The following is a 13,193-nucleotide window of genomic DNA, read 5'->3' as shown; positions in this document are numbered from 1 at the left end:
ATTCCTTAAACACACAGCATCATCTATCTAGCTGCTTTTCCCCTAAAACTCGTGCTTCCCCGTCATCCCATTAAACTAAGCACTCCCTTCGTCATTAACATCCACCTAATCTCTCTACGTCCCCACTACAGTACAATGATCTTTTCTACCCCCGCTAATTTCACCCCAATTCCACTTTTTTGAAATACCAACTTCTGTCCTGGAAGTCCTTGGTGTCCTTGTGTTTTATACTTCTCCCACCCCACCCCCTTCCCACGCCTCCTCCCCCCAAGCCCTCTCCCTCCTACACATCTCCCTGCTCTTAAATGTTGTGTGCTCTCAAGCGTTTGTGTGCTTCCCCTTCTCTTGTCTTCTGCTCCCTCTTTTTATATATTTTGTTTGTCTGTTTGACTTGTTTGTGAAGTAAATGTCAGCTCTTTCACGAGCCTCGATTCAGTATACAAAAAAAATCTCATGTCCTCTACAGTCTGCTAATTCCCTATCAATTATCTTAGCCCTCCCTCGGCTAGCTTCGGTGCCCCATGGAGGTAACCATCGCTGGCCCCCCATGTGCCTATCACTGCCATCCCCCTAATCTAATGCTCATGGGCCCGGATCGTGTGAGGAATGGTCAAACTACCATTCCCCCACGCAGGGTACATTCCTCTCATCAGTCCGCTACGCTTGAGCCTCTTTGTGCGGAAATACATCGTCATCGTGGCTCGACCTCGAGAGGCCGAGCGATCCGTGCGGGTGGTTGGGCTACTGTAGGTTGGGTCCGTCCGGCATTTTCGATCCAGGGGAGGAGGCATGGATGGGCCGAGGTTCAGGGCTCCATCTCTACGCGGGGCCTCGCGGTCCCATGCACGATGGCCCCAACCGCCCACGGTCGGTGCATCGCACCCGCCAGGGGGCGTGGCTCCGAACTCTCCTACCTCCCCTTGAACCTCGCCGTTCGCCTTTACCACCATGGCGCGGCACCAACCCTACAGGGTGGGGGCCGGCGCGAATCATGCACGTCGGTCCTTATGAGACCACCGCGGCATCGATCCCCGCCGGTCCCTGCCGCACACAACTCACCGAGGGCTCACGTGTCGATGTCGATGCTTGAGCCGCGTTCTCACCACACCTCGCGACCCACTCCACACTCGCACACCGCTGTGCCCCCATACACTCCATACATTCTGTTACAGCACACTCTCCTCTCACGCCTGCTGGTGTGCATAAAATGCCATGAACTATGTGTTATCCTGCTGTGCCCAGTTATGATCTGCGAAGCAGTTCTTGGACACGATTGAAGCCGATCCACATCCCATTCTACCCTCGTTACGGTCACTCCGCTGCTATATACGAGGTATGATGTCACCTTTTATATCCCTCTTTCTCCTTCTTTCTTACCTTTTATTTACCTTTTGAATTTTGAGGATGACAAATGCATCAACAGGTTCAATACGTAAAGACACAAATAATCATGTTAATTATTACAATCGTTCGATGTACTTGTGTGGATCATGAAAGGTTTTTTTTGTCTGCAAAATCGAGGGCTCATGGAAGAGTGAGAACACAGAACGGATCAGGACGCAACAGACCAAAAGGAACATTAGAAAGAGAGGAGTGGGGGGACACATCAGCAGCAGGGTTGAGGGACAAAATGGAGGGAGGCATGTCCAAATAAGCGATGTGGGGAAGAATGAGGGGTAAGGCTGGACACACGAGGTGAACAAGATGAATACAGAAGCAAACTCTCAGGAAGGGAAGGTGTGCTTAGTGGAGAGGGAGGGGAGAGGGGTGTTAACGCTGGTACAAAAGATCATGGTTTTGGATGGGGGATAATCCGAGGGAATTCCACGTAATTTTAAATATGACTTGAAGTCATAACGCCTCCTCACCTCCTCCCTGCCCTAACCCTCACAAACCCCAAGTCCTCACCCTCTATCACCATTCCCTCACTACCCTAAGGCTTCAATCCCCTCCCACTCCAAGCCTTCAGACTCCCCCTCCTCATGCTTCACGGTCACCTGTCCAACTCACAATCCCACGAGATATTCGTAAAAATATGTGTGACAATAATCGAGAAACAACAACATGCATTTTAAGGCCATTTTCCCTGCTAGAGCGGGGGTTAGCTTTGCGGTCCCCATGACAATCTTCTCCATTTTGCCCTATTTTCTGCATCTCTCCTTGTTTAACCCCCTTGCCCGCATTTCTTCTTCCACTATCTTCAGCCAAGTCTTTCTCGGTCTGCCCCATCCTCTACTTACTTCTACATTCATTTCCATCACTCTTTTCAACCAGTCGCTTTCATCCTTCCTCAACACATGACCAAACCATCTCAACCTGTTCCTCTTCACAGCATCAATCACAGGCTCTATTCCCATCACCTTTCGCAATTCATCATTTGTCGTCCTCTCTCTCAACGATACTCCGCACATCCACCGAACCATTTGCATTTCCACCCTTTCCAGCCTTCGTTGCTGCTCTACATTCATGACCCATGTCTCGCTCCCATAAATCTCGCTCCCATAAATCATAACACTTCTCACACATGCAGCATACACCTTTCCCTTCAGCTTCAACGACACTCCCCTCCTCATCAGCACGCCACTCAGTTCCCGAAACTTCTTCCATGCACATCTCACTCCAGCAACCGTTGCCGAGTCTGATCCACCTTCTCCATTCAGCATGTCTCCGAGGTAGCAAAATGTTTTCACACCTTCCAGCTTCACGCCATCTCCAAGATCCAACTCAACATTTCCTCCATCTGCAGCTCCCTCTGTGCACACCTTACATTTGAATGTAGCTGCCACACTGGTTAATGACCCTCTCAGACCACGACATTTTTGATGAACCCACTCAGCGCACATTGTACATTGAATGGAGTTCACTCCGACACCCTTCCTGCACACAGCACATGGCCACTTCCCAGTTCTTTCCACCTCACCACATGCTTTGCCACTTGCCATCACCTTCGTCTTTCCTATATTCACCTTCAGATTCACCCTCGATCTTGTATACAACAAACAAAAAAAAAAACAAACAAAAAAAACATTCCTTCCGCTTGTTCATCTTTTCCTTCAGTCCATCCATACTTTCCGCAATCAACACCAGATCATCTGCATACAACAACTCCCACAGTAAACCCTCCTTTACGTTCTGAGCCAGCACCTCCATCACAGCTACAAATAGTAGTGGATTTAGTACCGACCCCTGATGCACTCCCACCTTCACCTCAAACTCACCACTGTTCCCGTCCTTCGTCCTTACAGCTGTGCACGCTCTTTTGTACATTGCCATCACTACTCTGATCAACCATTCCTCCACTTCTAACTTCCTCAATGCCCATGTCAATACTTCGTGTGGAACCCTATTGATTGCTTTCTCCAGATCAACAAACCCAAGAAACAACTTCTTCTTCTTCTCCATGTACTTCTCCTGCAACTGCCTCACAATAAAGAGCACGTCTGTCGTTCCTCTTCCTGGCATAAATCCAAACTGCATTTCGTCGATCTTCACCTTCTTCCTTATCCTCCTCTCCAACACCCTTTCCAATACCTTCATTCCATGCTCCAATAACTTTATCACTCGGTACGAGCCACACTCCATAGGGTCACCTTTCTCCTGTATAGAGGGACGAGGGTACTCAGTTCCCAATCCACTGGAATGTGACCTTCTTTCACCACCAGATTACAGATCTCTACCATTCTCTTCACACCCCAACTTCCTGCTGCCTTCAACATATCTCCCACAACTCCCGTCGGCCCTGCCGCTTTTCTACTCTTAATTGCTTTTATCACTTCCTCAACTTCCTTCTCAGTTATCTTCTCTGCCAGTCCTAAAACTGGGTTACTCTCTATGTTGCCATCCCATTCATTCTCTGTATTCAACAGCATTTCCATATATCTTTTCCATCTTCCTTTAATTCCATCTGGGTCCACAACGATTTGTCCCACTTCATCCTTCAAGCAACTCACCCCCATCACATCACACCACTCTTTCGCTATCTGCTTTGCAATCCTGAATACCGCTCTCTGACCCTCTTCCGAATCCAAGCGTTCTCCGAACATTTTCCTACATGCCTCCTGCGCCTTTGCTACCTCTTTCTTTGCAGCCTTCGAGCTGCCTTATAACTTTCATGCTCTGCTTTTTCTGCTCCCGTACCCTTCGCCTTCTGCCACTCCTTGAACTTCTTCCTCTTCTTGTCAATCCTCTTTCCAACTTCATCATCCCACCACCATGTTTCCGAGTGCCTCGGTGGTCCTTTTGTCCATCCACATACCTCACCAACGGCTCCCAACAGACTATCTTTCATTGACATCCAACCACGTTCAAGCTCAACCACATCATCCTCTACCCTACTCAGCCTCTCTTTTAATGCCTCCCTTACTGTAATCGACCCAAAACCAATTATCTTCTTCCTGATGCATGTATACACACGTCGTTGAAAGTAAATAATGACCGGGGACCTATATAGGGTTGCCAGAAACTTCTCCACCTTCTCAGGTACAAAAGACACAGAGTCAAGGAGCAGCTGGGGACGACTGGGAAGGATGGGTACAGAGAGCGAGGGGTTGGGGACGCAAGATTTGGAAGCAAACAGAATTGAGGCTTCGGCCTCCTGACGAGCGGGGTCAGGTGTTGTGCCATTTGAATTGAAGGAAGGGATGGAGGGGGAGCATACATTAGAGGTGGACTTGACAAGGTGCCACCGGGTTTTAGAGTAGGGAGACAAGTTTGAAAGTTCAATTTTGACGTTGGACAGATGATGTTTTCTGGCTTTCCTGAGAGTGGACGCACACCTGTTGTGGGATTTGTGGAATGATCTGAGATTGCCTTCAGTCGAGTTTCCCTTCCAGGAGGAGACTACAAGTCGTTTCAAAGAAACTTCCTCACCACATCATTTGGTGTACAGTGGGTGTGAAGAAGGGTGGGACAACTGAAGACGAGATGGGATGAATCTGTACATGGGAGAGAGAGCAGCAATCTGCTTGAGTGACCTCGCAGACTTGTCGGCATTGAGGCAGCTCTCTGAGAATAGCCAGAGATGTTGACTCTCACAGGTAGGTGTATGATCAGATTATCTAAATGGAGCAGAGGAAGAACAGGAGCCATCTTTGGGGAAGTTTGTCATTCCCAAGTCCAGAAGGGAGGATTCGCCATTTTGAGAAATCCAGGTTGGAAGTTTTACAGATTGAGTCAGTCACATGGAGTCACATAAGTCCTTTGCTGAAGTTCTATGGCTGCAGAGAAAGTTATGGTTACAGTTTAAATCCCCACGTATGAGGAAGGTGGTTGAGATGAGTGTTTAAAAGTTGGTCTATGTCTGAGAGAGATGTAGATGCAGTCGTCTTTGTAGGACGGTACCACACACATACGAGTTGGGAGCGGAGGGGAAGTCGCAACCACAGGTACTGCTGGGGGTTGGGAGGTCCAAAAGCAGTATAGGGACAGTGAGAAATTGACTTTATGATGGAAAATGCTGCTCCATGTCAAGGTGTGGTTGAGGCCTATTAAATCGGAGGAGGACAATCACCAGGGAGAGACACAAAGGAGTCCCGAGAGAGGAAACATTCTGTTGAATGGATAATGCAATATTATTGATATGAATTTGATGGTCTTGTTAAATGTATCTTCATGAACGTTTTTGCTTCTACAGGTGAACTTCATTTAACTCCAGACAGTCATCTAACGCACAATTGAAACCATCGAGCTTTCCCAAAGCACCACCTTCATTTTAACCTGCATCAATTGTACAGTCGGGATTATTTGAATTGGATGTTTTGCCAAATCCTTGTAAACATTTTTATTTTTATTTACAATGCCTCACCAGAGCAGAATCAACACGTCGGATTGTAATTATAATAATTGATAACTAGGGGCCCATACTATTAACGGGGATTTGGAGTGTTCATGACAAGTCGCATTTCCTTTTCTAGGCGAGAAGCGACTTCTGGCAAATTGCTATTCCGTTATAATCTGTGATCCGACAAATTGCTATTCCATTACAATCTGTGATCCGGCAAATTGCTATTCCATTACAATCTGTGATCCGACAAATTGCTATTCCCTTACAATCTGTGAACCGACAAATTGCTATTCCCTTACAATCTGTGATCCGACAAATTGCTATTCCCTTACAATCTGTGATCCGGCAAATTGCTATTCCCTTACAATCTGTGAACCGACAAATTGCTATTCCCTTACAATCTGTGATCCGACAAATTGCTATTCCCTTACAATCTGTGATCCGGCAAATTGCTATTCCATTACAATCTGTGATCCGACAAATTGCTATTCCCTTACAATCTGTGAACCGACAAATTGCTATTCCCTTACAATCTGTGATCCGACAAATTGCTATTCCCTTACAATCTGTGATCCGACAAATTGCTCTTCCCTTACAATCTGTGATCTGACAAATTGCTATTCTCTTACAATCTGTGATCCGACAAATTGCTATTCCCTTACAATCTGTGATCCGACAAATTGCTATTCCCTTACAATCTGTGATTCGACAAACACCCCAAATTGCTATTCCCTTACAATCTGTGATCCGACAAATTGCTATTCCCTTACAATCTGTGATCCAACAAATTGCTATTCCGTTACAATCTGTGATCCGACAAATTGCTATTCCCTTACAATCTGTGATCTGACAAATTGCTATTCCCTTACAATCTGCGATCCGACAAATTGCTATTCCCTTACAATCTGTGATCCGACAAATTACTATTCTCTTACAATCTGTGATCCGACAAATTGCTATTCCGTTACAATCTGTGATCCGACAAATTGCTATTCCCTTACAATCTGTGATCCGACAAATTGCTATTCCCTTACAATCTGTGATCCGACAAATTGCTATTCCCTTACAATCTGTGCTCCGACAAATTGCTATTCCCTTACAATCTGTGATCCGACAAATTGCTATTCCTTTACAATCTGTGATCCGAACATAATCAAATGGACTCCATACATTAGTATGTCAAAGGATGTCCTGCAGTAAACGGGTCGTGAATGAGCAAGGCCGTCGTCGGTATGAGGCTTCGGTATAAGCAATGAGCAAGGCCGCAATAAGCAGCGCTTCTTCACCATCGACATTCTGACGTCATGCAGCAAGACGCGACCACGTGACATTCGTCCAGGACCACCGATGCACGAAACAAACGGAACGGCCTGTAATTTAGTCCCTGGGCACGACGTAGTCCTGGCATGGACCCCGTCACATAGATGTGGGATCGTATGGGTTGGGGGCGTGAGAAAGGCGACCTCTGCGAAGCAAATACGCAAGAGCTGAAAGGAGATCTCCTGCACATTTGGTAAAAATCAGGATCAGGAAGTGACAGCAGAATATACCGGTAATCCATTTGATGCCTTCATGGGTTTGAGCACAATTTGATCCGAAAGGACATCCTAATGCATGTTGTGTATTTGAATGTGTTTGAATCTGAGATTAATTTAATCAACTTTGTTTACAATCATGGTTGTTGATGTTATTCTGCTTCTTTATGGCGCTGCATGTGTGAATAGTTCCTTTCAAAACTTTGCTGCGAACGAAGAGCAAAGCGAGGTTAAGCAATTGGTTCTGTCTGTCTTTGTCTGTCTGTCTGTTTGTCTGACGGATGCAAATCAGTGGTCGAGGAACTACATGGCTTCAATTCCATTTTATGTTTGTAACGCTGTAGAATATGAATCGGAACACAAACCTGTACTTCAGCGGTATTTTGACCCTAAATATGGCAAATTGTTTGGAGTGTCGTCCCGATTGCACATGTGCAGAGAGAAGTGAGATACATTTGTAGCTCACCTGGACTTTAGTCTGATAAGCTTATGCGATTGAGCAGGGTCCGGAGGTAAGTGAGTCGGTAAACACTTCAGTCATTATCGCTTGAACCAAACACACGATAATGGCCACATGAAACACATGACATGAAACCTGGCCACAAGGTTCATATGTGATGCCGAACAAAGGTTTATTTACTGCACCAAAATCTGCACTCATTGAGGGGTGTATGGCAGGGGGGGGGGGGGGGGGGGGTTGCCCAACCCCCAAAATAGGCGTTTTCTCCCTCCTAAACTACACACACAATTTCTAATAAACTTGATCACAACCTTCATCACCCATGATGTACTGAAGTTTGTTCATGGCATTTATATAAAATGAGGGGTTTGCCCCCCAAAATAGATTTTTACTTTCTTCTCCGTTGCATATCTTGTTGGTCCATCCACACCTACCCCTATTTTTTACTCTGTCTACCTGTCTGGCAGTCAAACAAACTTGAAAATCATTCCAAACAGGAAAGATACTGTTTTTAAGGACGTCATCAAGGACACAAAACCAAGCACAAACAAGAAAGAGCAATCGCAGATTGCAGACCCTCGCCAGGACGTGTTTTTGTGTTTTTTTAAAAGGCTTTTGTGTTAAATAAATATGGCAGCCAAACCACGTAACTGATGACGTCGTCATTATTTTTTTCTCTGCAAATTTATCCCGAGATGACGTTCAAGAAATTTCATCTTGATCGGATGAAGTTTTGTACTTGTCCAATTCTGACGTCATAATGGAGGAACCTATGACATCATCATTAACATATGTTATTCCCCATGGAGAGTTCTTTACAATGAGCCATGTCTCATTTTTATCTATGCAGTGCTTTCCGAGACATAGAGGTGCAAATTTTTCGGTTTTTTAAAGATGGCGCTTGTACCACGTGACCTATGATGTCATAAATATCATTAAACAAATACTACAGGAGGATGTGCACCTATGGTGAAAATTTACAGTAAATCGGACCAACAGTTGCAGAGAAAATCATATTTATTCTGTGCGGACAAACAGACAAACAGATAAACAAACAGACTCAAATGCAATATCCTTTCTTCTGGCGAGGGTAATAACGAATTTAACGTGTTTAAAAGGTTGGTGTAAAAGATGGTGCTTCAACGGCGGTAAACATTGGAATTTTTTTTTTCTACACCCTTTAAAACTCTTGCTTCGCGGTTAGGGTGCCGGCTTGGGATCCGAGGATCTTGGGTTTGAATCCCGGTCTGGTGTTGGCTTAGCAGTTAGGGTGCTGGCTTGGGATCCTAGGATCCTGAGTTCGAATCCCGGTTCATCGCTGAATTAACGCCAGGGGGGTTGACTCAGCCTGTCATCCTTCCGAGGTCGGCAAATTGAGTACCAGCTTGCTGGGATGAATGATCCCGGTGTGTACCCTGATTTAGAATAGGTACACCGTATCCCTGCGCATTGTAAGAGGCGACTAATGGTTTGCGTCTGGAAGGGCATCCGGCCATAAAAACATTGCCTCAAACAGGGAACCATGATTGTCATGGGGCCCGCAAGGCTAAACCCCGCTCTAGTGGGGGAAAAATAGCCTTAAAAGGATCGTTCATTCTTTAAAACTTTTATATAAATTGAATGATATAGTGCTCCGATGTTCACGGATCGGACATTCGCGGCATTTTCCAGGAACATATCGCCTGCGAATGTCGGGATTCTACATTACTTGAACACAGTAGAAGACAAATCGCCTTTTTACACTTTTAAAAACCTCCGGTTATCGGTACATCCTTAGGCATTGTACACCTTTTGGTGATATGTCGACCAATTCAATGTGCCATTCGCACTATCAGGGCAGGGAATGTGGAGTCTTGAACAAAATGTTGGCTTGTGGGGAATACGCGATTGTCCCCGGAAATGCAAAGCTGGAGTTTAAAAGACCCTTTCCGTGTTCCTTTTCTCAAGATTGCACGGGTTAAGGTGTTCGATGAACAAACTTGTTTAGTCCCTGATTTATTTGCTTCAACCTTACGCAGTCTTTCAAATAATAATAAACATTCGGATTCTCTCTTGCAATTTACTACGTTGCTAATTACAGGAAACAGTTGGTCCGATTGACAGGAAATTTTCATCAGAGGTGCCACTCCACCGGTAGAATTTTTATTGATAATTATGACGTCATATGTCACGTGTTTCGACCGCCATCTTGGAAAACCGAAAAACTTTGCACCTCTATATCTCCGAAAGGGCTGAATAGAAAAAATTGAGACAAGGCTCATTGTAAATAACTCTCCATGGGGAATAAAATATGTTAATGATGATGTCATAGGTGCCTCCATTATGACGTCATAATTCGACAAGTATAAAACTTCATCCGATCAACATTAAATTTCTTGAGCATAATCTCGGAATAAATTAGTTTAGAAAACAAATAATGATGACGTCATCGGTCACGTGGTTCGGCCGCCATATTTGTTTTAACACAAAAGCCTTAAAAACCACTGAAAACACATCCTGGTGAGGGTTTGCAATCTCTGATTGCTCTTTTTCTTGTTTCAAGTTTGTTTATATTCACGATTACCCGTCGGTATTTGCCAAACGTCTTTCCCGAACTGTTCCCCTCCCAATGTGTCCTTCCACAGGATTCGATCTTCATGTACGGTGGCCGTACTGAGCAGCTCGCGGGGAATGTAACAGACGAGTTATGGGTGTTTGACATTCCCAAGCGGACATGGTCCATACGTGTTCCCAAAACTAGCAAACTCCACAGGAAGTACGCTGCAGTCGGGCACACGGCACACATCGTCGAGATCTCCAGGCGTGATCCCGTCATGTTAGTTTTCTTTGGACACAACCCTGTCTTTGGCTACCTGAGCAATATCCAGGAGTACAATCTGAGTAAGTCGATCCCTGCTTGGGTTTTTAAACTTAAACAATAATGGGAAAACATGTTTAATTTCCCCTGGTGGTGTCTTATCTGGACACTTGTTTGGAGACTATTCCAGGCCAATGTGGACTATGACTGATGAGGCCAAGGAGCTCGAGAGACCTCGACTTGAGGCTTGTCGTACGTTAACCTTTCATTGTGTTCTTTGTTATTCGTACGTTAACCTATGTGACGTATTGCAGACACCAACGAATGGCAGATCTTAGAGACCCACGGTGCTCTTGTACGAGGAGGTTATGGCCACAGTAGTGTGTACGACCCTGTGAAGCATTCTGTGTTCGTGCACGGTGGCTGCAAATACTTTGTTGTGAACCACAGTAGTTTCACGGATGATCTGTACCGCTTCGACGTTCTCAAGGCCTCCTGGTAACCACCTTAAGTCGACAAGAACCGGGCAAACCTTTATAAGGGTTGAACAAGTGTGACTAGTGTTAAAATGGCTCTTTACCACCATTGCACATTGTACTCTGTGTGCCGCTCCCCGTGACGTGCCATCACATTGGTGTATCTTTGTTGGGCTTTTTGCTTTGTTTAGATCCCAATAGTGATTGATGAAGTCACATTTTGGTGGACCTCTGTCCTTTCCACCGACGAATGCATGTGAATTCATTTTATTTAAAAATCCCACTTCATCTTAAAGCTGAAACATTTTCAATTCCAGTCATTTTGTACGAAATTGATAAATGAGATTTTTGATTCCTTGATTTTTCGAGAAAGGGCAATAAGATGACCTTATGAAATATGATTTTGAAGAATGGATCTGCTCGCCATTGAGGATGTGTGGGGGGGGGGGGGGGGGGGGGGGCCTCTAGATTGTTTTAAATTTTTTGTCACTTCATGCACGTTACAAGTTTCAGGTCATCCCTCATTCTCAGATATCCAATTGTGTGCAATCGTATATTCCAATTTATTGGAATTGGATTGATATCCTATTGTGTATTGTGTGCAACTCATGAACCGTGAATAAAAGGCTTTTTGCCACCTTTATGACTGTCATTATGAAAAAAATTAAAATTGTTTGTATCGACCTGCAGGACAGTGCTGAAGAGCAGTGGTTTTCCACGCTACCTGCATTCTGCTGTAATCATCGGTGGTGCCATGCTGGTGTTTGGGGGCAACACCCACAATGACACATCAGTTAGCATGGGTGCCAAATGTTTCTCGGCTGACTTCATGGCCTATGATATAGGTATGTGAGTGTTCAACCGTGAATTGTAATATTGTGGTGTGTGTGTGTGTGTGTGTGTGTGTGTGTGTGTGTGTGTGTGTGTGTGTGTGTGTGTGTGTGTGTGTGTGTGTGTGTGTGTGTGTGTGTGTGTGTGTGTGTGTGTGCGCGTGCACACACACATAGACTTGGCATTTAATATGTAATATTTTTTTTGTGGGGGTGAACTTACTTTTCAAGATGTCTTAGAACCAAAAGTTCATTGGAATTATGTTGAAATTATTCTAGATTTTGTTAATGTGACCTTTACAAGAAACAAAAACCACATTTGACATTTCGAAACAAATAAATTGATCCTTGAAAGTGATGTAAACTGATATCGAATTCAATTCATGGACAGTACTGTGTTAAACTTCTGTATGTTTTCCAGAAGTATCTCTTTATTTTGCACATTAGCCAAATTTCTTTTTAACAAAAACAAAAGTTAAATTACGACTAGGATTACGGACAGTAAAATTACAGTTCAGTACTTCGTGTAACCCCCAACGAGCATTCAGGAGAGCACGTACACGTTGAGGCATGCTGTTCACGAGATTTGCCAAGGTTTGGACAGGAATCGCTTGCCATGCAGTGACAATAGCCTGCTGCAATTTACGCACAGAGGTCGGCTGCTGGTCCAAGTGGTTGATTTGACACGTTCATTCTGCCCACAAGTTCTGTATCGGATTCATATCCAGGGACATGGCAGGCCACTCCATATGCTCTACACCACGGTCAGCAAGAAAGTGTTGGATCATGCGAGCACGATGAGGCTGTGCATTGTCATCTTGGAAGACAAAGTTTCCTCAAAAGGCTGCACGAGCAAATGGAAGCAATGTTTCTTCCAGAATGGCCCTGGACCTGAACTGGTTCAGGTTTCCATTCAGAACAACCAGGTCAGTTTTGCCCCCTGCATGAAAAGCAGCCCAAACGGTCACCCCACAACCTCCAGCTTGGACTCTTGGCACTATACAATCTTTGTTGTAGGCTGCATGCACTTGTCTGCGCCCTCGGACGCGGCCATCTTGACGATAGACCAGAAATCTAGACTCGTCACTGAAGATCACGTGATTCCAGTGTCCTGGCTGCAATTGACGGTGCTCTCTGACCCACTGCAATCAGCGTTGGCGGTGTTGTCTGGTCAGGCGTGGCTTTCTCAGGGGACGCCTGGTACGATAGCCTGCTTGAACCAGTCGTTGGTTGACTAGCCTTCTGGATACAGGCACATTTGCCAGTTGCTGCCATTCAGCCCTAAGCTGATTAGCTGACTTGGTACGGCCATT

The 13,193-nt window shown here is 45.2% G+C and overlaps 1 protein-coding gene across 2 annotated transcripts in view; it reads left to right on the top strand.

The window, feature by feature from the left end:
* Positions 1 to 1,242: 1,242 nt before the first annotated feature.
* Positions 1,243 to 13,193, top strand: part of LOC137420551 (attractin-like protein 1) — a gene marked incomplete at its 5' end in the record, with an annotated part of 219,432 nt that continues 207,481 nt past the window's right edge. For both annotated transcript variants that reach the window (XM_078772550.1, XM_078772552.1), the window contains 4 exon segments: positions 1,243 to 1,333; positions 10,402 to 10,657; positions 10,889 to 11,072; positions 11,741 to 11,895. In XM_078772550.1, coding sequence (XP_078628676.1) covers positions 1,243 to 1,333; positions 10,402 to 10,657; positions 10,889 to 11,072; positions 11,741 to 11,895 — 686 coding nt within the window.

The sequence above is a fragment of the Myxine glutinosa genome, chromosome 2, assembly GCF_964187855.1.
Source record: "Myxine glutinosa chromosome 2, kmMyxGlut1.1, whole genome shotgun sequence".
In the NCBI taxonomy this organism is placed as follows: domain Eukaryota; kingdom Metazoa; phylum Chordata; class Myxini; order Myxiniformes; family Myxinidae; genus Myxine; species Myxine glutinosa.
This window is presented reverse-complemented; position numbering and strand designations above follow the sequence as displayed.